The sequence below is a fragment of the Propithecus coquereli genome, unplaced genomic scaffold, assembly GCF_000956105.1.
Source record: "Propithecus coquereli isolate 6110/MARCELLA unplaced genomic scaffold, Pcoq_1.0 Scaffold16, whole genome shotgun sequence".
Lineage (NCBI taxonomy): Eukaryota > Metazoa > Chordata > Mammalia > Primates > Indriidae > Propithecus > Propithecus coquereli.
This window is the reverse complement of record NW_012140524.1, coordinates 5851525-5876736: the sequence shown is the minus strand read 5'-3', so window position 1 is coordinate 5876736 and position 25212 is coordinate 5851525. Positions and strand designations below refer to the sequence as shown.

The 25212-nt window shown below is 35.7% G+C and overlaps 1 protein-coding gene across 1 annotated transcript in view; it reads left to right on the top strand.

Annotated features, from left to right (window-relative positions):
- Nucleotides 1-24909, top strand: part of ARNTL2 (aryl hydrocarbon receptor nuclear translocator-like 2) — a 50559-nt gene extending 25650 nt beyond the window's left edge. Inside the window, exons 9-16 of the mRNA XM_012640995.1 lie at nt 3418-3658; nt 4106-4212; nt 4375-4525; nt 5814-5872; nt 6659-6767; nt 18843-18921; nt 20449-20551; nt 24721-24909. Coding sequence (XP_012496449.1) covers nt 3418-3658; nt 4106-4212; nt 4375-4525; nt 5814-5872; nt 6659-6767; nt 18843-18921; nt 20449-20551; nt 24721-24857 — 986 coding nt within the window. The 3' untranslated portion in view covers nt 24858-24909. The remainder of the gene's footprint in view (nt 1-3417; nt 3659-4105; nt 4213-4374; nt 4526-5813; nt 5873-6658; nt 6768-18842; nt 18922-20448; nt 20552-24720) is intronic.
- Nucleotides 24910-25212: the final 303 nt, after the last annotated feature.

The window sequence follows — 25212 nt, the reverse complement described above, 5'->3', positions numbered from 1 at the left end:
GGAGAGAGATCCATTCTGGATGATTTTCACAGCTAACACACAGCAAGGGAGTTGGCTTCTGTTGCAGGAATGTGTTCCTGCCCACACAAGGATGCTCACTCCCATGCCAGGCTGGGCCACACAGATGCCTGCACTCAGAGTCAAATCTGTTTTCAAAAAGGAGATTTGAATCTGCTCAAGCACTTGGACCAATTATTCACTTAACACACCAGAGCTCTGTACCAAAGGCATGAGACTGATTTGGCCTAAGGAGCAGTAAGGGCCCTTCCTCAGAGTGCCTGGTGTGAGGAGACCTGCCAGGGCAAGGTGACTGCAGAACGTAAATGCCGATTGGCCACGTGGGTGACTTCCCTCATGAGATTGTGTTGTATTCTCCTTTAACCAAGGAGAGTGTCTGTCAAGGGGAAATGGTTATATTCTGCATATAGTGGTTCTTTCCGATAGTAATTAGCCAATGGGATTCACTGTGTTTTAAGATCACATCCTAATAATGACGAAAGCCTGTGGTTAGTAAGGGTGTATTTCTTCCCTGTTACCATGATGCCAGGTACATTTTTTTTTTGGTCCTGTTTGCAGTATCATACATGATCATCGAACTGCTGCTAGAATGCTCACACCTGTTATTGCAAATTCAAATCCCAGGAAAGACTTCTGGGAACTTACTTCATGGTAGAGTTGGGCTACCTGGTACAAGGCTGCACCCACAACTGGGCAGGTTCAACAACACAGGAGCCTTTCCCAAGACCGTTAGTTACATTTAAATTTAAAGGAAGAAAGACTAGGAAGAAGCCCTTTTTCTGCTAATTGGAAATTGAATTTAAGATTTATGGAAAGACCATTTTTCAAGATTTCTCAAGATGAATTACTGAAGTGGGACTTCATTATGTTATTCTGATTTTATATGTGAGATTTTTCATGATAAAAGATTTTTTAGAAATAAGTAACATTGACATTAAAATATTATTACTATCCTGAATCAAACATTAGTGTCAAACTTTGAAAGAGCATCTAAGGTAGGGACAGAATTACTCAGGTATCTCAATGTGAAATTAGAGGTTGATGAAGATGGATGACTGCTACTAAATGTTTTAGGTGTTTCTTAAATTTTTCCTAGTAAGATAATTATACACTAGAAAGACATGCAACAGGGTACCCAGAATTCATCAGTTTCTTGTGCAGGTATAGCAGGTGCTGTCTGCCAATGCCCTCAGTACCTACCACTCCAGGCAGGGCATGGCTGGCTTCCAGTATCCAGAACCGTGACTCTTTGACCTCTTTCTCTGGTCTTTGGAGCCAGTTCTGGCTATGACTCCAGCACTTGCAGGTCTTAGGTGCTTTTTTAGCTTCCTTCTCTTCCCTGTCTCAGTTCCCCACTTTCCTATCAGAGTTCCCCTCAGATAAACTTCTTGTATTTGAATCCTTGTCTTGGATCTGCTTCAGCAAGAATTCAAACTAAGACAGTTCATCGGGTGCAGTGGCTCGGGCCTGTAGTTCCAGCTACTGGAGAGGCTGAGGCAGGAGGATTGCTTGAGCCTAGGAGTTTGAGACCAACCTGGGCAACATAGCAAGACCCCATCTCTATTTTTAAAAAGAAAAAAAAGAAACATAATTTGGAAATATAGATAGTAACCCTGTTGTAAGAATCAAAGCAACAGACTAAGTTCTGTGTGATGAGATTCCATACATAAATACAAAATACATTATTTTTGTCTATATTTTCAGTTAAGTGGAATAGTTTTAGTATCATTTGTAAATTTGCAGAAATGCAAAACTTGGTGTATAAGCCTTTTTATCGTTGACTGCCATCTAGTTAACATAAATGAGAAGCTTGTATTCATACTTATCCCAGTTTTAATTCCCATGAACTATCTCGGATGTTGGGGTGATGTAAAGGGAGGAGTCTAGAATGACTTCCAGGTTTCTCTTTTAACTGCCTGGGTTGATAGTGGTGCCATTAAACAGGATACAGAATAAGTGATAAAGACTAGGTTTGAGGTTGGAAGAGATAAGAAGTTTTGTAATTTAAGGCATCTGTGGATTGTGGAGAGGGTAGGTGTCATATCCGAGGTCCTGTGCATGGCTTACAAGACCTGAATTGTCTGTCCCCTGCTCTATTCTCTGCAGCAGCCCGTGTTTCATGGCTCCCTGCCCTCTCTACTCTCAGTTTGGACTGGCTGTTCCCTCTGGTTGGACCACCCTTTTGTAACCCTCCCCAACCCAGGTGACTCCTGTTTGACCACCTTCTGTGACAGCACTCTCTGTCATCAAATGGCACAGCATTAGGTGTTCAGAAAAAAATTGAGCTCCAGAGCCAGCCTGTCTGGGTGTTAACTCCAGTATCTGCTGTGGCCTCGGCACTAACTCTGTTTCCTAAGACAATGGTGATAAAATTAGAACATCTTCATAGGACTATTAAGATTGTGTTTAAAGCACTTAGAGTATGGCACATAAAGTGTTCTGTAAATCTTTGCTATTATTATTAGCTGCTATCTTATAGTTCATATCATCTAATTTTTAAAAATGTTTTTAAAGATTTATTGTAGTAACAGTCTTAAATAGTGCTAATGTAAAACAATGATTGTTCTGGTCTGTTCTAAACCTAAATCCAACTGTTTTAAACCATTTTTATCAGGCTCTTTTTCCTACTTTTTAACCTTTAAATCATTGTTTTTGTGGCATCTGTATACTGCTCATCTTTTATGCCTGTGTTATATCTCATTGTTTTCTTAAGCATTTCCTGATGTTTGAGCATGTAGATTATTCCCAGTTTTTTGTCATTCTGGTTGGACGTGCTTCACAAGCTTTTTCCTATGAGTTAATTACTTGGGATTTCTCAGAAAAGTGAAGTTTTTGAGTAAGATTTTATTTTTATACCTTTTATTATAAATTTCTCCAAATGTTCTCTAAAATGTTTCTGTAATCTATTATAACCGTATCAACCATTATAAGTGCTAACATAAGAAATTTAAGGATGTATGCATGATTTAAATGCCTCTTTTTAAACTTTTGAATATAAATTATAATGTACCAAAAAATTTAATAAACCAAAAAAAATATTGCAAGGGGGCATGAAGTTTAACATTTTCTAACAGATATAAACTATTGTAATTTTAAAAACTGACTTGGAAGTATGTTAAGCCATAGACCTAGTTAATCCCAAATTAAAGCAATCTGTTAACTTTTTGATGTAGTACCTATAATTTAGTTGCTGAGGAAAATAACCTGTTAAGAATAGTTGTTAAATAAACAAGATTGATGATTTCTTTTCAGTGTAGCACTATTCCCCTTTCATATTTAAAAGCACATTTAAAGAACATTTTATAGTACAATTATAACTATTATAAATGTCAATGTGAGAAATTTAAGAATTCATTCATAATGATCCAAATGCCCTTTTTTTTTGCATTTTTGAATTAGAACATAGAAAATTTTATACTGTCCACTGCACTGGTTACTTGAGAAGCTGGCCTCCAAATATTATTGGAATGGAAGAAGAAAGGGACAATAAGAAAGAAAACAGTAATTTTACCTGCCTTGTTGCCATTGGAAGATTACACCCATATATTGTCCCACAGAACAGTGGAGAGATTAAAGTAAAACCAGCTGAATTTATAACCCGGTTTGCAATGAACGGAAAATTTGTCTATGTAGATCAAAGGTAAACATTTACGTGTCATAATGATTAGAGTTCAGTGGGATATTTGAGGTTATTAAAGACGTGGCTTAGTAGCATTGCTGGATTTTTTTAAGGCTTCAGAACCGGAAATACAGTTTAAATGAAATAAGGATTGGGTTGTCAGTAAATTTGTTCAAGCCAAAGTATAAACTTGGAATATTTCTTAGCCTGGGCAGGGTCTATGGCCACAGTTTTACTGGCGAATGCTCATAGCAACACACCCCGGGTTGGGTGGGTGGCTTCATGCCTGGGTATCCAGCGTTGCAGATCTAGTCTGGGTCTAGGGCAGCCACGGGGAGCCCAGCCATGCACATGGGTTACTCATCCCCCACTCCACTTCCCTGCTGTCCTGAGCATGCACCGACTGGCAGTATTCTGGGAAGGAGTACACCCACCAATTCTGAAGTTTATTTTCATTTTTCAAAATAGGGCAACAGCAATTTTGGGATATCTGCCCCAGGAACTTTTGGGAACTTCTTGTTATGAATATTTTCATCAAGATGACCATAATAATTTGACTGACAAGCACAAAGCAGGTAGGTATGCATTGAATGGTATAATTTTGGGGTCACTTTTAATTATGCTTTCAACTCTTTAATTTCCCATTCTTGTGAAATCTGAAACCTGAATTAATCCTCACAACATTGATTTTTGTTGGTGGCAGACTGTTATACTGATAATTATCTTTTCTTGTTAAGTCCTACAGAGCAAGGAGAAAATATTTATAGATTCATACAAATTCAGAGCAAAAGATGGCTCTTTTGTAACTTTAAAAAGCCAGTGGTTTAGTTTCACAAATCCTTGGACCAAGGAACTGGAATATATTGTGTCTGTCAACACTTTAGTTTTGTAAGTAATTTTTATGTTAAGACCTTTATATTAATTTCAAATGAGTACTTTGCTTTTCTCATCTTGTTAAACCATTAAAACTGTATGATCCTCTGGCCTTTTATTACAACTTGAGATATCTTTTGAGAAACTCATTTACTGTTCATTGCCATTAGTTTTCAGAATTAAGCTAAAAGTTTGCCCTTTTGTAATATATTCCTTCTTACTAGGTATAATATATGATAGTGAAGGCATTTATTCAAGCATTTCCTTCCTACCCCCCCATGGCTACCCAATAAACGATGTGGATGTGGCTTTGGACTGTATATCATTGTAAGATAATTGTTTCATCCCCCATCCCTTTTTTTTTTTTTTTTTTCCCCTAGAGAGAGGGACTGGCTCTGTTGCCAGGGCCAGAGTGCAGCCATCACTCACTGCAACCTCAAACTCCCGGGCTCAAGCGATCCTTCTGCCCCAGCCTCCAGAGTAGCTGGGACTACAGGCGCATGCCACCATGCCTGACTAATTTATTTTTGTAGAGACGAGGTCTCACCATTGCCCAGGCTGGTATCAAACTCCTGGCTTCAAGCATTCCTCCCGCTTCAGCCTCCCAAAGTGCTAGGATTACAGTCATGAACCACCTCACCCACTGGGCCCCCCACCCCCTGCCCCATCATTTTTATGTGTACTTCTAAGCCTGGGATGCCACACGTGACTGTGTAAGGCGTTCCCAGCATGGGTCTGCTTGGCCGAAGGGTGAGTGGAAATCCAGCCTGAGTGTGAGTTGGCAAGCCTTGCCTACAGCTGTGTCAGCCTCTGAAGGAAGAGCCAGCTTTTCCTGATTTGTGCAAAAGGCTAGCATGGCCGTGTTCTAAGTTTTATTATTTTTCTATAAGGTCCTCTTTTAAATTGCTATTTCATCAAACCAATTCTGTTTCCTTATCAATAATATTGAGTAAAAAAAAAACCGAAAAATGTTTAGTAATGTCAGGATTCCTTGTCATCCATCCCAATAATCCTTGCCTTCTTACCATTCGTGAACTGATAATTTGTTATTGTGAGAACACAAATGCCCTGCTACTTAGCACATCAGTGCTTTGATCCCTGGTTGGGATATTAAAGATATGTTTGTAATAAAACAAATGGGCCAAGAATGGACAAATTAAACATACAGAGAGAGTATTTAATATAATTCAGTAACTTTTTTTTAAATAACACAATAAAAAAAGTTAGGCAGTAGACATGTAGTTGCTTTAACAATTTCCTTCACCTTAGAAAATAAATCACCTATGGTGTTTTTTAATTCTAGGAGGCACAGTGAGACTCGAGAAGCATCATTTTTCCCCTGTAGCTCTCACTCACCAGAAGGTATGCTTAGTTTTAGATGATAAAAGACTGATTACTAAGACATATTATTAAGACTATTACTATCTTTTTTGTCTTGGGAAGTGAAAAATTTCAAGGTGAAATCGAAAAGAGCTTTGTGGGTTGGGTTATAAGAATCCCAATGTTGGTTTAGAAGTAAGAGGCTAAGTTCAAAGGGAAACAGCCCATTTGAAACTCACAGGGGTACCAACACTTTGCTCACACTTCTGTTATAATCTTCCATTGTACTGTAATTAGTTGTTCACTCAACTGGCTTTCCACTGGTCTGAGTTGTTGAAGAGCAGGCGAGTGGTGTTACATCCATTATTTACCCCCAGCAGCCAGCACTGTTCCTTGTCCGTTGTGGCATACACTAAATAGCTGTTGGACAAATTAAAAGTATTAAGGGAGGGAGTTTTCTTATCTGTGTTAGTTTTTCACCACAGGAATATATTAATGTATTATGTAAATAAAAATATTAGGAAATATTAAAAATAAAATAATACTGCTCTGGCTTTGGTGTGGAGATAAAGTGGGAACAGACTGTACTCAAAGGTTACTTACAGATCACAGTGGTGACATCCTACACATGATTCAGATCACTTTTCATAAGTATCTTAGAGCATCATGAGTTATGTTTGTAATGCAAGGATGAATATTTTCTAACATTTTAAGATGCAGCTAGTCTATTTCTTGTAAGGAAAGGACTAGAAAATTGTTTGAATTGAAAGAAAAATATTAACCAAAGTTATATACTTTAATTGAATTTTTCCTTTTGTTATTACTTAGAATCCTCCAAACAGTCATGTACTAGTGTGCCTGGAATGTCTACTGGAACTGTACTTGGTGCTGGTAGTATCGGAACAGATATTGCGAATGAAGTTCTGGATTTACAAAGGTAATGTTTTATTGCTGCAAATATTTTCACAAGTAAAATTATTATCATATTTATAAAACTGATATACAGAAATCAGTAGTTTTCTTACATGCAGGCAATAACCAGATTAATAATATAATGGAAAAGATGATTACCTTTGGGGTAGCAATAAAAAAAGTAAAATATTTAAGATACAAATTTTACAAGAAGAAAAAAAGAAACCTTTAAAATTTGCAAAGGTACATAAGATAACTTGAATAACTTCTTTCCTGACATAAGCTGTTTTTCATTGGGAATACTCAGTATTGTAAGAATGTCATTCCTTAAACTAACCTATTCAATGTGAATCTAGTCAAGATACCACCATGCATGTGTTTTTGGGATCCAACAAATTATACTAATCAGATTAAAATATCCTTAAAACTTCTGAAAAATAAAAGTAATAAAGTGAGACTAACCCTATGAAATATTAAAATAAGTTACAAAGCTATAGTCAAACATTTTGGTACAACCCACAAGTAGATCAGTGTAAAAGATTAGATTTCAGAAATAGACTCAAATGCATGTGGAGATTTATTATATGGTAAAAGTGGAATTTTAAATCAGTAGTGGAAATAAATTAAACATTAAAGGGCATTATAATAACCCTTTGAGGAAAAAAATAAAGCCAGACCCTAACTTTATTATTTACACTTAATTAAATTCCAGATATGTCAAAGACGTCAAAGTAAAACTGTAAAAGTATTTCAAAAACACATGTATGGATTTTTATAATTTCAGTTTGAAAAGTTCTTCTAAACATCACACAGAATCCAGAATTCATTAAGAAACAAATTTGATAAATTTAATTATATAAAAATCCAAAACTTAAGCGTAATTGTTATAACAAAGTTAAAAGATAAGTTGGGCGCAGTAGCATATACCTGTAATCCCAGTGATGTGGGAGGATCACTTGAGCCCAGAAGTTGAAGGCTGCAGTGCGCTATGATTATGGCACTGCACTGCAGCCTGGGTGACAGAGTGAGACCCTATCTCTAAAAAGAAAACAGAGTGAAAAGATAAATTATAAACTGTGGAAAATGTATACATTTCATATGATAAAACAGACTATCTTAATATATGAAGAGTTTTATAGTATAAAGAATAAAGTTATTAAACTATATATATTAAACTTTATATACCTTTATACATACTAAACTATATGTATAGTGTAAAGAATACTTTTTAAAGTAACTCAATAAAAATAAGTTAGACAGTGGACATGAACAGAAAAATACAAATGGGCAAGAGACTTTAAAAATTGCTCAGCTCTATTCAGAGTTAAAATATTAATATAGATATACACAAATTTAGGAAATAAGATACCTTTTTTACTTAGAAGATTATCAAAGATTTGAAAGTTTGATAATACTCAGTATCAGTGAGAATATGATAACACAGGCACTCAAAAACTGTGGAAGTTTAAATTAGTGCAGGGCAGTTAGATCATACCTATCAAAAATGTAAGTATATATAATCTTGGACTCAGCCATTCTACTGCAGGAGCAAAATTCTTACACAACTGTGCAAAGATGTATGAACAGGACTGTTCATTGCTGCATAGTTTACAGTGTGATTTCAATGTATAAACATTTGTCATAACCATAACTTGTATGCTGTATCCATACAGTGGAGTATACTGCAACTATTCAAAATGAGGTAGCAGTGGAGGCTGTGGCTCACATCTGTAATCCTAGCACTTTGGGAGGCCAGTGTGGGAGGATCGCATGAGGCCAGGAGTTCAAGACTAGCCTGAGCAAGGGTGAGACCCTGTCTCTACAGAAAAAAGTAGACAAATTAGCCAGGCATTGTGGCACACTTCTGTAGTCCCAGCTACTTGGGAGGCTGAGGCAGGAGGATCACTTGAGCCCAGGAATTTCAGGTTGTAGTGAGCTGTGATGGCACTACTGCACTCCAGCCTGGGTGACAGAGCAAGATTCTGTCTCGAGAAAAAAAAATGAGATAGCTGTATTTATGTTAACATGGAAAGATCTGTAAAATATAAAATAGAAAAAAACACAGGAATAGAAGAAAATAATATGTGTAATAACCCACTTGTATAGGGAAAAAGAAAGATGTGTTTATGTGTGGATATGTGTGTACACAGGCCCATCTAAAACCCTTAGGACCACTATGTTTTGAACTCAGAATTTCTTTGAACTTTAGAAAAATAGTGTTTTGGAATTAAGTTTTATGAAGAGATATGTGTAGCATTCCCAGAGAACAGTTACATCATGGGCAGCATGCCAAAATCAGTTGCATCAGTATTTTTGCAATGAGTGGTATTTACCAATTAAATGGTAAAATATCTAAGATATGCTTCCAAATGATCAGTGGGGGAAGGAAGGAGGTAAGATTTGGGAAGTACATACATTAAACAAGATTGGAAAAGAATAATTATTGATGCTGTTTGGTGGATGTATGAGATTTCATTTATACTATCTACTTTTCTATCTGTTTGACATTTGGCATAATAAATATTTAAATATGTTTCTGAAGTGAAGTGTATAAATATTTGTATTATACTAAACAGGATAAAGAGGGATAAATAATAGCTTCCTATCAGTTAAGGTCAGGTTTTGCTGAGTTCAGGGTAATTCAGATTTTGCTGCCAAATGAATTAGGGAAAATCTTTCAGTTTTCAGGGTGTTTTGGATTTTGGAATTGTAGAGAAGGGACCTATAACTCTACAGTATGAGATATAACAATACAAAAAATTTGTTCAGTCTACTTTTATATTTGAGACTGGATTTATTGAATACTTATGTGCTATGTACTTGAAGTTTTGGAAGTATTAATATTATAAAACATACACAAAGACATATGATCCATCGTATGCTTTGATCATAAATCTCTTCACAAGACTTAATATGTAAAACAAACTAACATATAGGACATTATTAAATGCTGAAATGCATGGTTTGTGCATTTTGGGCATCTAATTCTAGAATGACTGTCACTGCAGGATCCAACTTACCTTCCAGTTTTAAGGTTTACAACTCAGTGACCTAGGTAGTGAAAAAAAAAATATCAGTGGATCTAGAAGTGCGTTTAATCATGAGAAAATGTACATAACAAAATTTACCATTTTTACCATTTTTAAGTGTACATTTAAGTACATGCACATTGTTGTACAGCCATCACCACTATCCATCTCCAGAACTTTTTTAATCTTACGTAACTGAAACTATGAACCCATTAAACAATAACATCCCATTTCCCCCAGTCCCTTCCAACCACCATCCACCATTCTACTTTCTGTCTCTATGAATTTGACTACACTAAGTACCTCATATAGGTGGAAACGTACAGTTATTTGTCCTTTTGTGACTGGCTTATTTACCTTGAGTTTCAAGGTTTGTCCATGTTGTAGCATGTGTCAGAATTTCCTTCTGTTTAAGGCTTGATAATATTCCATTGTATGTATATACTACATTTTGTTTATTCATTTATTTATTGATAGATATCTGGGTTGCTTCCACTTTTGGGCTATCCTGCTATGAACATGGTTGTACAAATTACCTGTTTGAGTCTTTGCTTTGAGGTTTTTTTGGTGTATACTCAGAATTGCTGGGTCATCTGGTAATTCCATTTTTAATTTTTTGAGGAACTGCCATACTGTATTCCATAGTAGCTTTCCCATTTTACATTCCTACCAATAGTGCATAAGAGTTTCAGTTTCTCCACATCCTCATCAATACTTGTTCTTTTGTTTTGTTTTCTTTTTGATAATGGCCATTTAATGGTTATAAAGTGGTATCTCATTGTGGTTTTGATTTGCATTTCCCTAGTGATTAGTGATGTTGAGTATCTTTTCATGTGCTTATTGGCCATTTGTGATTCTTCTTTGGAGAAATATAAGTACACATTCAAGTCCATTGCCCATTTTATAAATCAGGTTGGTTGTTTTGTTGTTGCTGAGTTGGGAGTTCTTTAAATATTCTGGATATTAACCACTTACCAGATATGTGATTGGCAAATATTCTTTCCCAGTCCATGGGTTGACTTTTCACTCTGTTGATGGTATCCGTTTGATGCACAAAAGTTTTTAATTTTGAGGTAATATACTTTATCTGTTTTTTCTTTTTTTGCCTGTGCTTTTGGTTTCATTCCAAGAAATCATTGCCAAATGTAATGTCATAAAGCTATTCCACTGTGTTTTCTTTTAGGGGTTTTATAGTTTTAATCTTAGTTTTTGATCTATTTTGTGTTAATTTTTATATATGGTATAAGGTAAGAGTCCAACTTCATTCTTTTACATGTGTATGTCCAGTTCTCCCACAGCATTTGTTGAAAGGATTATCCTTTCCCCCTCAAGTGTTCTTGACACGCTTGTTGAAAATCATTTGACCCTATGCGCTGCAAGGACATTTTAAGACAAGTGTAAGTGGAGCCAAACATTGCCAGCTGGGTATCCTGGGAATGTTCAGGATACAGTAGAGAGGGCATTTATATATGGAGGCACCTCAGCTGATGTATGGAGGTGGTTGGAAGAAATCATGGTGGTTTCAGAAAACAAGGAGACTCAATATAAAGAGGAGTTGAATTGGTGAGTAGTGGGGAGTCTTAACTAAATTAGAGTCAAAATACCAGGTTTCTGCCTAAAGGACTAATATGAAGGAAGCCATGATTCAGAAGATTAATCTGGTAGTAAAGTTTTCATCATCAATTTAAGGATAGGTGAGCAGATAGTAATTTTAAAAACAGAAACCAAGAGTGATGTTAGTAAGATGTCAGAATAGGACTTCCAGAGTAAAGAAAGACTACAGGGAACCATCAAGCAACCAATATACACATTATGGGAGCCCCAGAAGAAATAGACAAAGACTAAGAGGCAGAAAGCTTATTTGAAGAAATAATGACAAAATTCCCAAATCCACAGAGGGAAATGTTCATTGAGCCCAGGCGTTCCAGATCCAAGAGACCCAAAGGACCCCAGATAGATCGAATATAAAAAGATCTTCACCAAGACACATTATTATCAAATTTTCAAAAGTCAAAGAGAATTTTGAAAGCATGAAGAGAAAGATAACTTGTCACATACAAGGGAGCCCACATAAGCTTCCAGCAGCTTTCTCAGCAGAAACCTTGTAGGTTGGGAGAGAATGGGATGATATATTCAAAGTGCTAAAAGAAAGAAAAAGAACTGCCAACCAAGAATACTATATGAAGACTGGGTGCAGTGGCTCCTGTAATTCTAGCACTTTGAGAGGCCAACGTGCTAGGAGGATCGCTTGAGGCAAGGAGTTCAAGACTAGCCTGAGCAAGAGTGAGACCCCATCTCTACAAAAAACAGAAAAATTAGCTGAGCATGGTGGCATGTACCTGTAGTCCCAGCTACTTGAGAGGTTGAGGCAGAAGGATCACTTGAGCCTAGGAGTCTGAGGTTGCAGTGAGCTATAATGATGCCACTGCACTAGCCCAGGCAACAGAGCAAAGCCTTGTCTCAAAAAAAAAAAAAAAAAAAAATACCATATGAAGTAAGAAGAACTTTACCAGACAAGCAAAAAGCAGTGGGAGTTACCATGAGACCTGTCTTACAAGAAGTTCAAGTTGAAAGGAAACGAGGCTAACATGAAAACATGAATGTATAAAACTCAATGTGAATGTAAGACTATAGTCAAATTCAGAATACTCTAATAGTGTTATGGTGGTGCATAAATCATTTTTAATTCTAGTATAAAAGTTAAAAGACAAAAGTATTAAAAATAACTATAGCTATAATAATTTCTTAATGGATACATGATACATAAAGATGTAAATTATGATATCAGTAACCAAATGTGGAGAGAGGAAGTTAAAGTGTAGAGTTTTGTATACAGTTGATGTGTTATCAGCTTATAATGGCCCATTATAAGATGTTTTATGTAAGCCTCATGGTAAGTACAAAGTTCTTATTTACAAAAGAAAAAAAAAAGGAATCAAAACACCACTACCAGGCCGGGCGCGGTGGCTCACGCCTGTGATCCTAGCTCTCTGGGAGGCCGAGGCGGGTGGATTGTTTGAGCTCAGGAGTTCGAAACCAGCCTGAGCAAGAGCGAGACCCCGTCTCTACTAAAAATAGAAAGAAATTAATCAAACAACTAAAAACATATAGAAAAAATTAGCCGGGCATGGTGGCGCATGCCTGTAGTCCCAGCTACTCGGGAGGCTGAGGCAGAAGGATTGCTTGAGCCCAGGAGTTTGAGGTTGCTGTGAGCTAGGCTGACGCCCCAGCACTCACTCTAGCACGCAACAGAGTGAGACTCTGTCTCAAAAAAAAAAAAAAAAAAAATACCACTACCAAAAAAGGCATCAAATCACAAAGGAAGACAGCAAGAGAGGCAGAATGGAATAAAGAAGCTACAGAAAACCGTTAACAATATAGCAGTAGTAAATCCCTATCAATAATTACATGTAAATAGATTAAATTCTTCAATCAAAGACATGGAGTGGCTGAATGGATTTTAAAAACAAGGTCCAACTATATGCTGCCTACAAGAGACTCATTTTAGCTTTGGGGACATACATAGGCTGAAAGTGAAGGGATCGAAAAGGATATTTCATGCCAATGATAACCAAAAGAAAGCATGGGTAACTATATTTATATCAGACAAAATAGACTTTGAAGTCAAAAACTAAGCCAGGCACAGTAGCACGTTCCTGTACTCCTAGCTATTTGGGAGGCTGAGACAGGAGGATCACTTGAGCCCAGGAGTTCTAGGCTATAGTGCACTATGATCACTCCTGCAAATAGCCACTGCACTCCAGTCTGAGCAACATAGTAAGACTCTGTCTTAAACAAAACAAAAAACTATCATGAGACAAAGAAGGTCATTATGATAAAGGGGTCAATTCATCAAGAGAATATAATAATTGTAAATACATATGCACTCAACATTGGAGCACCTAAAGCAAATATTAACAGAATTGAAGGGACAGACAGACAGCAATACTATAATAATAGGGGACCTCAACACCCCAGTTTCAACAATGGATACAGCATCCAAGAAAAATCAATAAAGAAACAGTGGACTTGAACCAATATGGATCAAATGGACCTAAAAGACATGTACAACACATTCCACCCAATGGCAGAATACACATTCTTTCCAAGTGCACATGGAACATTTTCCAGGATGTAGGTTATATGTTAGGGCACAAAAGAAGTCTTTAAGAATTTAAGATTGAAATCATATTAAGTGTCTTTTTCGACCACAATGGTATAAAACTAGAAATCAGTAACAAGAGGAAAATTGGAAAATTCACAATTATATAGAAACTAAATAATTAACACAATCCTGAACAACCAGTGGGTCAAAGAAGAAATCAAAAGAGAATTTAAAAAATCAAGACAAATGAAAATGGAAACAACATACCAAAACTTATGGGATGCAGCAAAAAACAGTCCTAAGAAAGGAGATTATAGTGATAAATGCCTACCTTAAGAAAAAAGAAAAATCTCAAATAAACAACCTAGCTTTACACATAACTGAAGGAACTAGAAAAAGAAGAACAAGCTAGGTGCAAAGTCAGCAGAAGGAAATTATGAGTAGAAATATTAGAATATGAGCAGAAATATTAAGTAGAAATTAGAAAAACAATAGAAATGATCACTGAAACTAAGAGTTGAGTTTTTGAAAAGATAAAATCGACAAACCTGTAGCTAGACTAAGGAAAAAAGAGAGAAGACTCAAATAAAATCATAAACAGTGAGAGCATGGATGAACCGGGAGAACATTATGTTAAGTGAAATGGACCAGACAGAATACAGAATGAAAAACACTGTATCATCTCACTTATTTACAGAATCTTCAAAAAAGAAAAACAAAAGTTGACTATAAAACACAGAGTAGAATGGTATTTACCAGAGGCAGGAGGGGGAGGAAATGGATAAAAGGGTACAAATTTTGCAGTTAGGTAGGAGGAGTAAGTCTAGAGATCTAATGTACAGCATGAGAACTAACTATAGTTAATAATATCGTATACTGAAAATTTGCTAAGAGAGTAGGTTTTTGGTGCTGTTAACACACACAGAGGTAACTGTGGAAGGTGATGACTATGTAAATTTGTTTGACTGCAGTAATCATTTCATTATATATATCAAAATCTGTACACTCAAATACAGTTGTCCTTCAGTATTGGAAGAGGATTGGTTCAAGGAACCCCTGCAGAAACCAAAATTCCTGGATGCTCAAGCCTCGTATGTAAAACGACATGGTACTTGCATATAACCTATGGATATCCTCTCATGTACTTTAAATCTTCTCTAGATCATTTATAATACCTAATACAATGTAAATGCTATGTAAATAGTTGTATTATTTGTTTTATTGTTAATTATTTTTTAATATTTTCCATCTATGGTTGGTTGAATCTGTGGATGCAGAACCCACAGATACAGAGGGCTGACTGTATATATGAAAGAAAATAAATTTTAAAAAAACTTAAAAATTATAAATGAAAGAGGAAACATTATAACTGATAACACAGAAATACAAAGGACCATAAGAGACTACTATGAACAATTATACACCAACAAATTGGATAACCTAGAAGAAATGGATCGATTCCTAGAAACATAAAACCTGCTAAGACTGAATCATGAAGAAATAGAAAATATGAACCAACCAATACCAGGAAGATAATTGAATCACTAATCAAAAACCTCCCAAAAAAGTCCAGGATTAGACGGCTTCACTGGTGAATTCTACTAAACATTCAAAGAAGAGTTTCCTTCTGAAACTCTTCCCAAAAATTGGATAGGAGGGAACACTTCCAAACTCATTTTATGAGGCTGGCATTGCCCTGATACCAAAGCCAGACAAGGACACGACAAGAAAAGAAAATTACAGGCCAGTCTATCCCTGATGAATGTAGATGCAGAAATCCTCAACAGAATACTAACAAACTGAATTCAATAGCATATTAACAGGATCTTATATAATGATCAAGTGGGATTTATCCCTGGGGTGCAAGGATGGGTCAACATATGCAAATCAATAAATGTGATACACCATATTATAACAGAATAAAGGATAAAAATCATAAGATCATTTCAATAGGCATTTCACGAAATTTCATTTGAAATTTTCATTTGAAATTTCATTTCAATAGACATTTGATGAAATCTGATATTCTTTTATGATAAAAACTTTTAACAAATTAGGTATAGAAGGAATGTACCTAAACACAATAAAGGCCATGGGTAATAAACTCACAGCTAACATCATACTGAACAATGAATATCTGAAAGCTTTTCCTCTAAGATCAGGAACAAGACAAAGATGCCCACTCTCACTACTTCTGTTTATTATAGTACTGGAAGTCCTAGCCAGAGCAGTTAAGCAAGAAAAAGAAAAAAGGGCATCCAAATCAGAAAAGAAAAAGTAAAATTGTCTTTGTTTGCAAATGACATGATCTTATATAGAGAAAACCCTAACGACTTCACCAAAAAATTTATAGAATAAATGAATTCAGTAAAGTTTCAGGATACAAAGTCAATGTATAAAAATCAGTAACATCTCCATATAGTAATAATGAACCATCTGAAAAAGAAATTAAGAAAAAAATCCTATTCAAAATAGCTAAAAAAAAAAAAAAAAATACTTGGGAATAAATTTAACCAAGGAGGTGAAAGATCTCTACACTGGAAATTATAAAACATTGATGAAAGAAATTGAAGATGAAACAAACAAATGGATAGCTACCCCAAATTGTCCCTAATATCCAAAGCAACCTACAGATTCCATGCAATCCCTATCAAAATTCCAGTGACATTTTTTCACAGAAATATTAATAAAAAACAATCCTAAAATTTGTTTAAAACCACTAAAGAGCTCAACTAGCCACAGCAATCTTGAGCTAAAAGAACAAAGCCAGATGCATCACACTACCTTAATTGAACATCTACTACAAAGTTAATAGTAATTGAACAGCTATTACAAAGTTATAGTAATTAAAGCAGCATGGTACTGGCATAAAAGCAGACACACAGGCCAATGAAACAGAATAGAGATCCCAGAAAGAAATCCACACATTGATTTTTGACAAAGATGCCAAGAACACACAATGGGGAAAGGACAGTATCTTCAATATATGGTGCTGAGAAAACTGGATATCTACATGCGGAAGAATGAAATTAGACCCTCATCTCACACAATATACAAACACCAACTCAAAATGTATTAAACACTTAAAAGTGAGATCTGAAACTATAAAATTACTAAAAGAAAATATAGGGGAAAAGCTCCGTGACATTGGTCTGAGCAATGGTTTTTGGATATGGTCCCAAAAACACAGGCAACAACAAGCAAAAATAGACACATGTGATTCCATCAAACTGAAAACCTTCTGCAGAGCAAAGGAAACAATTGACAGAGTGATGAGACAAACTGACAGAATAGGAGAATATATTTGTAATCCGTATATAGAAGTTAATATCCAAAATTCATAAGAGACTAGTCAACTCAATAATAAGATTAAAAAATGAGCACAGGACCTGAATATAGACAGTTCTCAAAAGAAGGCATACGAATGGCCAACAGCTATATGAAAAAATGCTCAACATTCCTAATCATCAGGGAAATGCAAATTATAAATAAAACCACAATGAGATATTACCTGTTAGAACAGCTATTACCAACATAACAAAAGATAAGTGTTGGTGAGGATGTGGAGAAAAGGAAACTATTACACACTGTTGCTGGGAATGTAAATTAGTACAGCCATTATGGAGAACAGGATGGAGGTTCCTCAAAAAATTAGAAATAAAACTATCATATTACCCAGCTATCCCACTACTGGATATATATACAAAGGAATTGAAATCAGTATGTTAAACAGATAGCTGTACTCCCATGTTTATTGCAGCATTATTCACAATAGCCAAGATATGGAAACAACCTAAGTGTTCATCGATGGATAAAAGGTATTTTCTTTATCCTTTCATATATATGTATACGTGGTATATTTACAGTGGAATACTATTCTCCTTTAAAAAAAAAAAAAGGAGTTCCTGGCATTTGTGACATGGATAAACCTGGAGGACGTTATGTTAAGTGAAATAAGCTAGGCACAGAAAGACAAATACTGTATGATCCCACTTATATGTGGAATTGAAAGTAGTTGAAGTGGAGATGTTCGTCAAAGTTTCAGTTAGGGAGAGTAAGTTCTGGGAATCTATTATATAGCATGGCGACTGCAATGAACAATAATGTACCGTACACTTGAAAACTGCAAAGAGAGTAGATCTTAAATGTTCTCACCACAAAAAAGGTTAAGTATGTGAATATGTTAATTAGCTTGATTTAATCATTTTACAAGGTATACATATATCAAAACATCATGCTGTACACAGTAAATATATACAGTTTTTATTGGTCAATTCTACCTTAATAAAGCTGGGAGGGAACATGAATCACAATATAAAAAATATTTATATAGTCTGTCTTTGGAAAATCCCCAAGACAGGTCACTAATCTTTTCATCTCCTGGTTTTCTTACCTAAGTGATTTAATGCCTCTGTTTCAGTTTCTCCCCCTGTAATTTCTTGTCAGCTGCCTTCTTTGGAATATATAAAGACAAAGTTACATTTATGCCATTCTATTCTTTATGTATATGTTTCATTGATTTTTTTTTAACCTGGGGATGACCTATTACAGTACAAATACGACATATTTTTCACTTTAAAAAGGTTCCAGAATGTCAGTAAATCTTTCTTTATGCTAAGTTCTGCCATTTAGTTTCTTGATGAGTAACTGATTCTTGATGTGAGTGCCTGTTTTAAACTGTGTTGTGTTCTATTACTTTGCCTTGTGCTATGTTGACAGTTAATACGGTTTACTTAAAACAGTTTTTATCTCAGAGCCCTATTTTTCTATTTACTAAGGAGTGTTTTTCAGTACTCTCTAGTCAAAAATAAGTCTGGCACCTAGCAAGTCAGTCTAATTGTGAAAACTGTTATGATATTTAGTTTCAGGTTCCTTGCTGTATTTTTATCAGATTATTACATATTTAGAGGAGAAAATTTCCTTCTAAAATATATAAAAAAAATATTTTATGTATCACTTTTTAAAGGTTACAGTCTTCTTCGTCCCTTGATGATTCAAGTCCAACAGATTTAATGAAAGATACTCACGCTGTAAACTGCAGAAATGTAAGTATACTCATGTATGATAATATTCATAAAATGAACAATAAAATCTGTTTCTTGTTGATTATTTCTTTTGAGAAAAGAAGCCATTCTATAAAAAAATAAATGAACTCTTTCAGGCCACTCTCGTTTCTAAGCAGCAGTGTTAAATAGTGGTTAAGAGTGAGTTGTTGGAAGTGGTAGTATCTGTGTCCAAGTTACGACTCAGATACTGCTACATAACCTCAGGCTTCTTACTTATCTCTCTGTACCTCAATTTCCTCATCTGTAAACCAGGGATGATAATGTCACCCATCTCTTGGAGGAGCATGAGAATTAAGTGATTTAATACAAAAACAAACACAAACTTAAAACAGTGCCCGGCACACAGTAAGTGCTCAATAACAAATGGTAGCTATTTTTATTGTTGCTACTTGAATAGGTTCCAATTCAGTGAATTAAATGTATTCCTTCTGGTTTGAAAGAAAAGTTTAAATAATATAAGCCACAAGATAAATATCATATACTATTTAAGTCAATTGAACAAATGCTAGCTATTTGAAATGCATATTCAGAAATGACTAAACCTGTCTACAGCCATACCACCCTGAACGTGCCCGATCTTACCAGAAATGACTAAACCTAGTGCTATCTGGAAGGCTAAAATACAGTGTAATTCTAATATGGCATAGACAACAAAAAGCTCTAAAGTAGGGATGGAAACTAAGTAGTACAAGAATACAGGAGAAAAGAGGAATTTCATCTGACCAGGGCCAAACAGAAACCTGGAAACACAAATATATGTATTTTTACAAAAATACCACACATCTTCTGATCTATTATTCATTTATTCATATATTTAGCGAATGTTTACTGGGTGCCCATTTTGTACAAGGCAATATGCTAGAAACAGATTTAAATTGTAATAAACGAAGTCTCTAAGTAGTGCACATTATGTAGGCATTCTGTAGATAAAGTACATCAATTTAATGAGACGGCGTAGGTAAATGACTTCTTATTTTATGAGCTTTATTGATTGTTTGGCCTAGAAATTTGTGACAGTATGAGAACTTTTTGGTAAAAGCATCTGGTCTAATCTCTTACCCACTCTAAAGCAGTATTTCTCATGGTAGTTTTATATAGGTACAGTTTTGCCATCTTTTTTTTTTAAACTGAAATAATACTGACCTCAAGCATGAACTTTTTCTTCTTAATCCAAGACTTTTCCTTAGAGTATATACTTTCAGTTGTTAAGAATGTGGACTTTAGAATTAGGCAGACTTGGGTTAGAATGATGGCTTAAACACCTTGGCAAGATATTAACCTCTTTAGGCTTCAGTTTCATGACATGTAATACAGCTACCTCACGTTTGAAAAGTGAAATAAGATGATACATGTGGTGAGCTTGGCACATAGTACACAGTACATACAAGCTGCCATATTGATGGACGGTAGCAGTGATGCTGGTGGCAGGCTCATATCTAATAACTGTTGCAAGATCTTTATTTCATTCAAGTAGAAACCTCACTGTTTTTTATCCTGTCTTTTCAGATATCAAATAAGATGTTTCCACTAAGTCCTGAAATGGGGGAACTAGAGGCTACCAGGTCAAACCAGAGCACTGCTGCTGTCCCCAGTAATGAACCACTCCTCAGTAAGTTTTCTTTGGGAACTGCCTACCATTTTAGTTTACCAAAAACTCCTTATTAATCACTATGTTTGCAGGCACGGGACATTTCTAGGGAAACAAATAGTTTTAAAACTAAGATTTTTTTTCCATTCAAAGTTGTAAATACAATAATCATACTCTTAATTTTAAAACGTATGTTCTTTAATGGACCTGTCATTAAGAATTCAGTTATCAGCTGAAATCAGCTATGAATATTGTTTAATATACACAATTTAAATAAAACTAAAGTATTTCTATCTAGGAAAAAAGGTCCATTCTCAAGAATTACCAAGAATTTTTAAAGGATACGAGTCATAAAAAGCTTAAGATATAATCATTCATTTTAACAATGTTTATGCAAAGTCCAAATTAAGTTAATTGAAATGACATGGTGTCTTAGTCTGTTTATGCTGCTGTAACAGAATCACCATAGCCTGGGTAATTTATAATGAACAGAAATTTATTTGGTTCACAGTTCTGGAGCTGGGAAGTCCAAGAGCATGGTGCGGGCATCTAGCAAGGGCCTTTATGTTTCATTATCCCATGGCAGAAGACAGAAGGGCAAGAGAGGGTGAGAACGAGGAAGCAAGAGGTGGCTAAACTTGATTTTATAGCAAAGCCATTCTCAAGATAACTAACCAACTCCCACAGTTATTAAATGAATCCATTTGTAAGGGCAGATCCCTCATGACCTAATCACCTCTTATTAGGCCCCACCTTTCAATACCGTTGCATTGGGGATTAAGTTTCCAACACATGAACTTCAGTGAACACATTCAAACCATTGTACATCGTTTCATATCCCCCATAACTGATATTGCTCTGCTGAAAGCATATGTTAGAGAATCAAAGGACGTGAAGGAACTTGGATATCAGCTTCACACACACATAGAGCCACATTTAATCATCTCAAATTCTATTGTGCTTTGAAAGATATATAGAAGCCTTCAGTTAATCTTTATCTGCATTTTAACCCTTAATTTCTAGAACCTCTTCTTATGGCTAACTTAAATCTCATCTTCATCGTTCCTTGTTTCCTTTTTCAGTCAAAAATCTGGTTACCTTTGTAGAGATCTTTCACCTCCTTGGTTAAATAACTACAAATCACTGAGGAAGGAAATTGCAGATGATGTAAACAAATGGAAAAGCATTTCGTGTTCATGGATCAGTCGGCAGAATCAACATTGTTAAAATGGCCATACTACCCAAAGTGATTTACAGATTCAATGCAGTCCGCATCAAAATACCATCATTTTTCACATATCTAGAAAAAATAATTCTACGCTTCATTTAGAACCAGAAGAGAGCCTGAATAGCCAAAGCAACCTGAAGCAAAAGGAACAAATCTGGAGGCATCACTTTATCAGACTTTAAGCTATACTACAAGGATATATAACCAAAACAGTGTGGGACTGGCACAAAAATAGAGACATAGACCAATGGAACAGAACTGAGAACCCAGATATAAAACCATCCACATAGAGCCATCTGATCTTTGACAAAGTAGACAGCAATATACACTGGGGGAAAGAATCCCTATTCAATAAATGATCCTGGGAAAATTGGATAGCCACATGTAAAAGATTGAAACAGGATCCATATCTCTTACCACTCACAAAAATTAATTGAAGATGGATGACAGACTTATAAATCTAAGACATAAAACCATAGGAATTCTAGAAGAAAATGTTGGAAAAACTCTTCTAGATATTGGCCTAGGCAAAGAATTTATGAAGAAGACCCCAAGGGCAATCACAGCAACAACAGAAATAAATAAATGGGCCTTGATTAAATTAAAAAGCTTCTGCACAGCCATGGAAACAATCAACAGAGCAAATAGACAACAGAATGGGAGAAAATATTCTCATGTTACACATTCAATAAAGGGCTAATAACCAGAATCTACAAAGAACTCAAGCAAACCAGCAAGAAAAAAAATCAAACAACCCCATTAAAAAGTGGGCAAAAGACATGAACAAAAGCTTTTCAAAAGAAGATAGACTGATGGCCAATAAATGTATGAAAAAATGCTTAATGTCACTAATCATCAGAGAAATGCAAATCAAAACCACAACGAGATGTCACCTAACCCCAGTGAAAATGGCTTTTATCAAAAAGTCCCAAAACAATAGATGCTGGCGAGGATGCGGAGAGAGAGAAACACTTAAACCTTGTTGGTGGGACTGCAAACTAGTACAACCTCTATGCAAAATAGTATGGAGATTCCTCAAAGAACTAAAAGTAGACCTGTAATTTATCCAGCAATCCCACTACTAGGTATTTACCCAAAGGAAAAAAAGTCATTTTATCAAAAAGATACTTGCACTAAAATGTTTATTGCAGCACAATTCACAATTACAAAGATGTGGAATCAGCCGACGTGCCCATCAATTCATGAGTGGATTAATAAAATGTGGTATATATATATACACCATGGAGTACTACTCATCCATAAAAAAAACCGAATTAATACCTTTGCAACAATCTGAATGGAACTGGAGACCATTCTCCTAAGAGAAGGATTGCAATGATGGAAAAAAACCCACCATATGTACTCACTATTAAATTGGAACTAACCAATCAGCACTCATGTGCATAGATGGAAGTAAAACTCAATGGAAAACATGCAGGGGGGAGGGGGGAGGGGGGATGGGTGAAATCATACCTAACAGGTACAATGTACACTATCTGGGTGATGGGCACACTTACAACTTTGACTCAAGCAGTACAAAAGCAATCCCTGTAACCAAAACATTTGTACCCCCATAATATTTTGAAATTTTAAAAAAATTTAAATCTGGTTATCCCCCTTTTATAAGAAAATTTCAAATTTTTAGAAGATGATGCTTTTGTGTCAGCCTTCTCATTTTAGGATTGAACAAATAGTTTTCTCAAAGGCAGATTAAAGCTAAATTTCTCCTTCCAGACTCTGCACACACACACATATACACACACACCCACACCCACACACACCCCATTCCCCTAGTTTCCAACTCTCTGGGAGTCTGTCCTTTAGTGATGTCATTTTCTGTTAGAATACTCATAAACTGGCTCATTTCTGTGCATTAGATGAAATAAATGCAATTTATCTGACAGCAGATTGTTATAAAAATAGGTGAATCATTTAAAAATATATCTGGCTTCTGCAATTTAAGACATATACTTAAGGGCTGATAACTAGAATCTACTTAGAACTCAGGAAAATCAACAAGAAAAAATCAAACAACCCTATCAAAAAGTGGGCAAAGGACATGAACAGAAACTTTTCAAAAGAAGACAGAATAATGGCCAAAAAACATATGAAAAAATGCTCAACATCTCTAATCATCAGGGAAATGCAAATCAAAACCACAGTGAGGTATCACTTATCTCCAGTGAGACTGGCTTTTATCAAAAAGTCCCAAAACAATAAATGTTGGCGTGGATGCGGAGAGATAGGAACACTCATACACTGCTGGTGGGACTGCAAACTAGTGCAACCTCTGTGGAAAGCAATATGGAGATACCTTAAAGAGATACAAGTAGAATTACCATTTGATCCAGCAATCCCATTACTGGGCATCTATCCAAAAGATCAAATGACACTCTATAAAAAAGACATCTGCACCCAAAAGTTTATAGCAGCACAATTCACAATTGCAAAGATGTGGAACAACCCAAGTGTCCATCAATACATGAGTGGATTAATAAAATGTGGTATATGGTACTATTCAGCTTTAAGAACCAATGGTGATATAGCACCTCTTGTATACTCCTGGATAGAGCTGGAATGCATTCTACTAAGTGAAGTATCCCAAGAATGGAAAAACAAGCACCACATGTACTCACCATCAAATTGGTATTAACTGATCAATACATAAGTGCACATGTCGGGGAGGGAGGAGGAGGGGACGGGTATATGCATACACAAAGAGTGCAATGCGCACCATCCGAGGGACGGACACACTTGAAACTTGGACTTGGGAGGGGGGCAAGGGCAACATATGTAACCTAAACATCTGTACCCCCATAATATCCTGAAATAAAAAAAATACATTTTATGGTATTCTAGCCTTGCTTTGCCATTTTTGATGGCAAAGTAATCATTTTTAACTGCCAAATGTGTGGCTTTATTGATCACCTTTGCTTACCTGGGCCTATATTTTAATCCATAGGTGACGGTGCACAGCTGGATTTCGATGCCCTGTGTGACAATGACGACACAGCGATGGCTGCATTCATGAATTATTTAGAAGCAGAGGGGGGCCTCGGAGACCCTGGGGACTTCAGTGACATCCAGTGGACACTCTAGCATTTGTTTTTTAACTCCAAAAATGAGAAACGTTTTAAAGCATTTCACTTACAAAAAAAAAATCTGTCTATTCTTCTGTACTGTATTGATACTGTTTTTATCTTTTATTAATGGTCTACCAATTTTTATAGATTTGTACCTTACTCTCACAGGGGTGTGGGGAAATACTATGTTTTCCTCCCAAGGGAACCAGAGTTCATTACAGATCCCTTTACTCAATGTAATGGCTTAAGATCCACGAATTGCCATATTTTTGCTAAAATATTTCTAACCAAGAGTATCACATATTGTTTTGGTTTTGTTTTTATTTTTGATGCAGTTTTTTTGAGTTTGAGTAATGTAATATTTTGACATT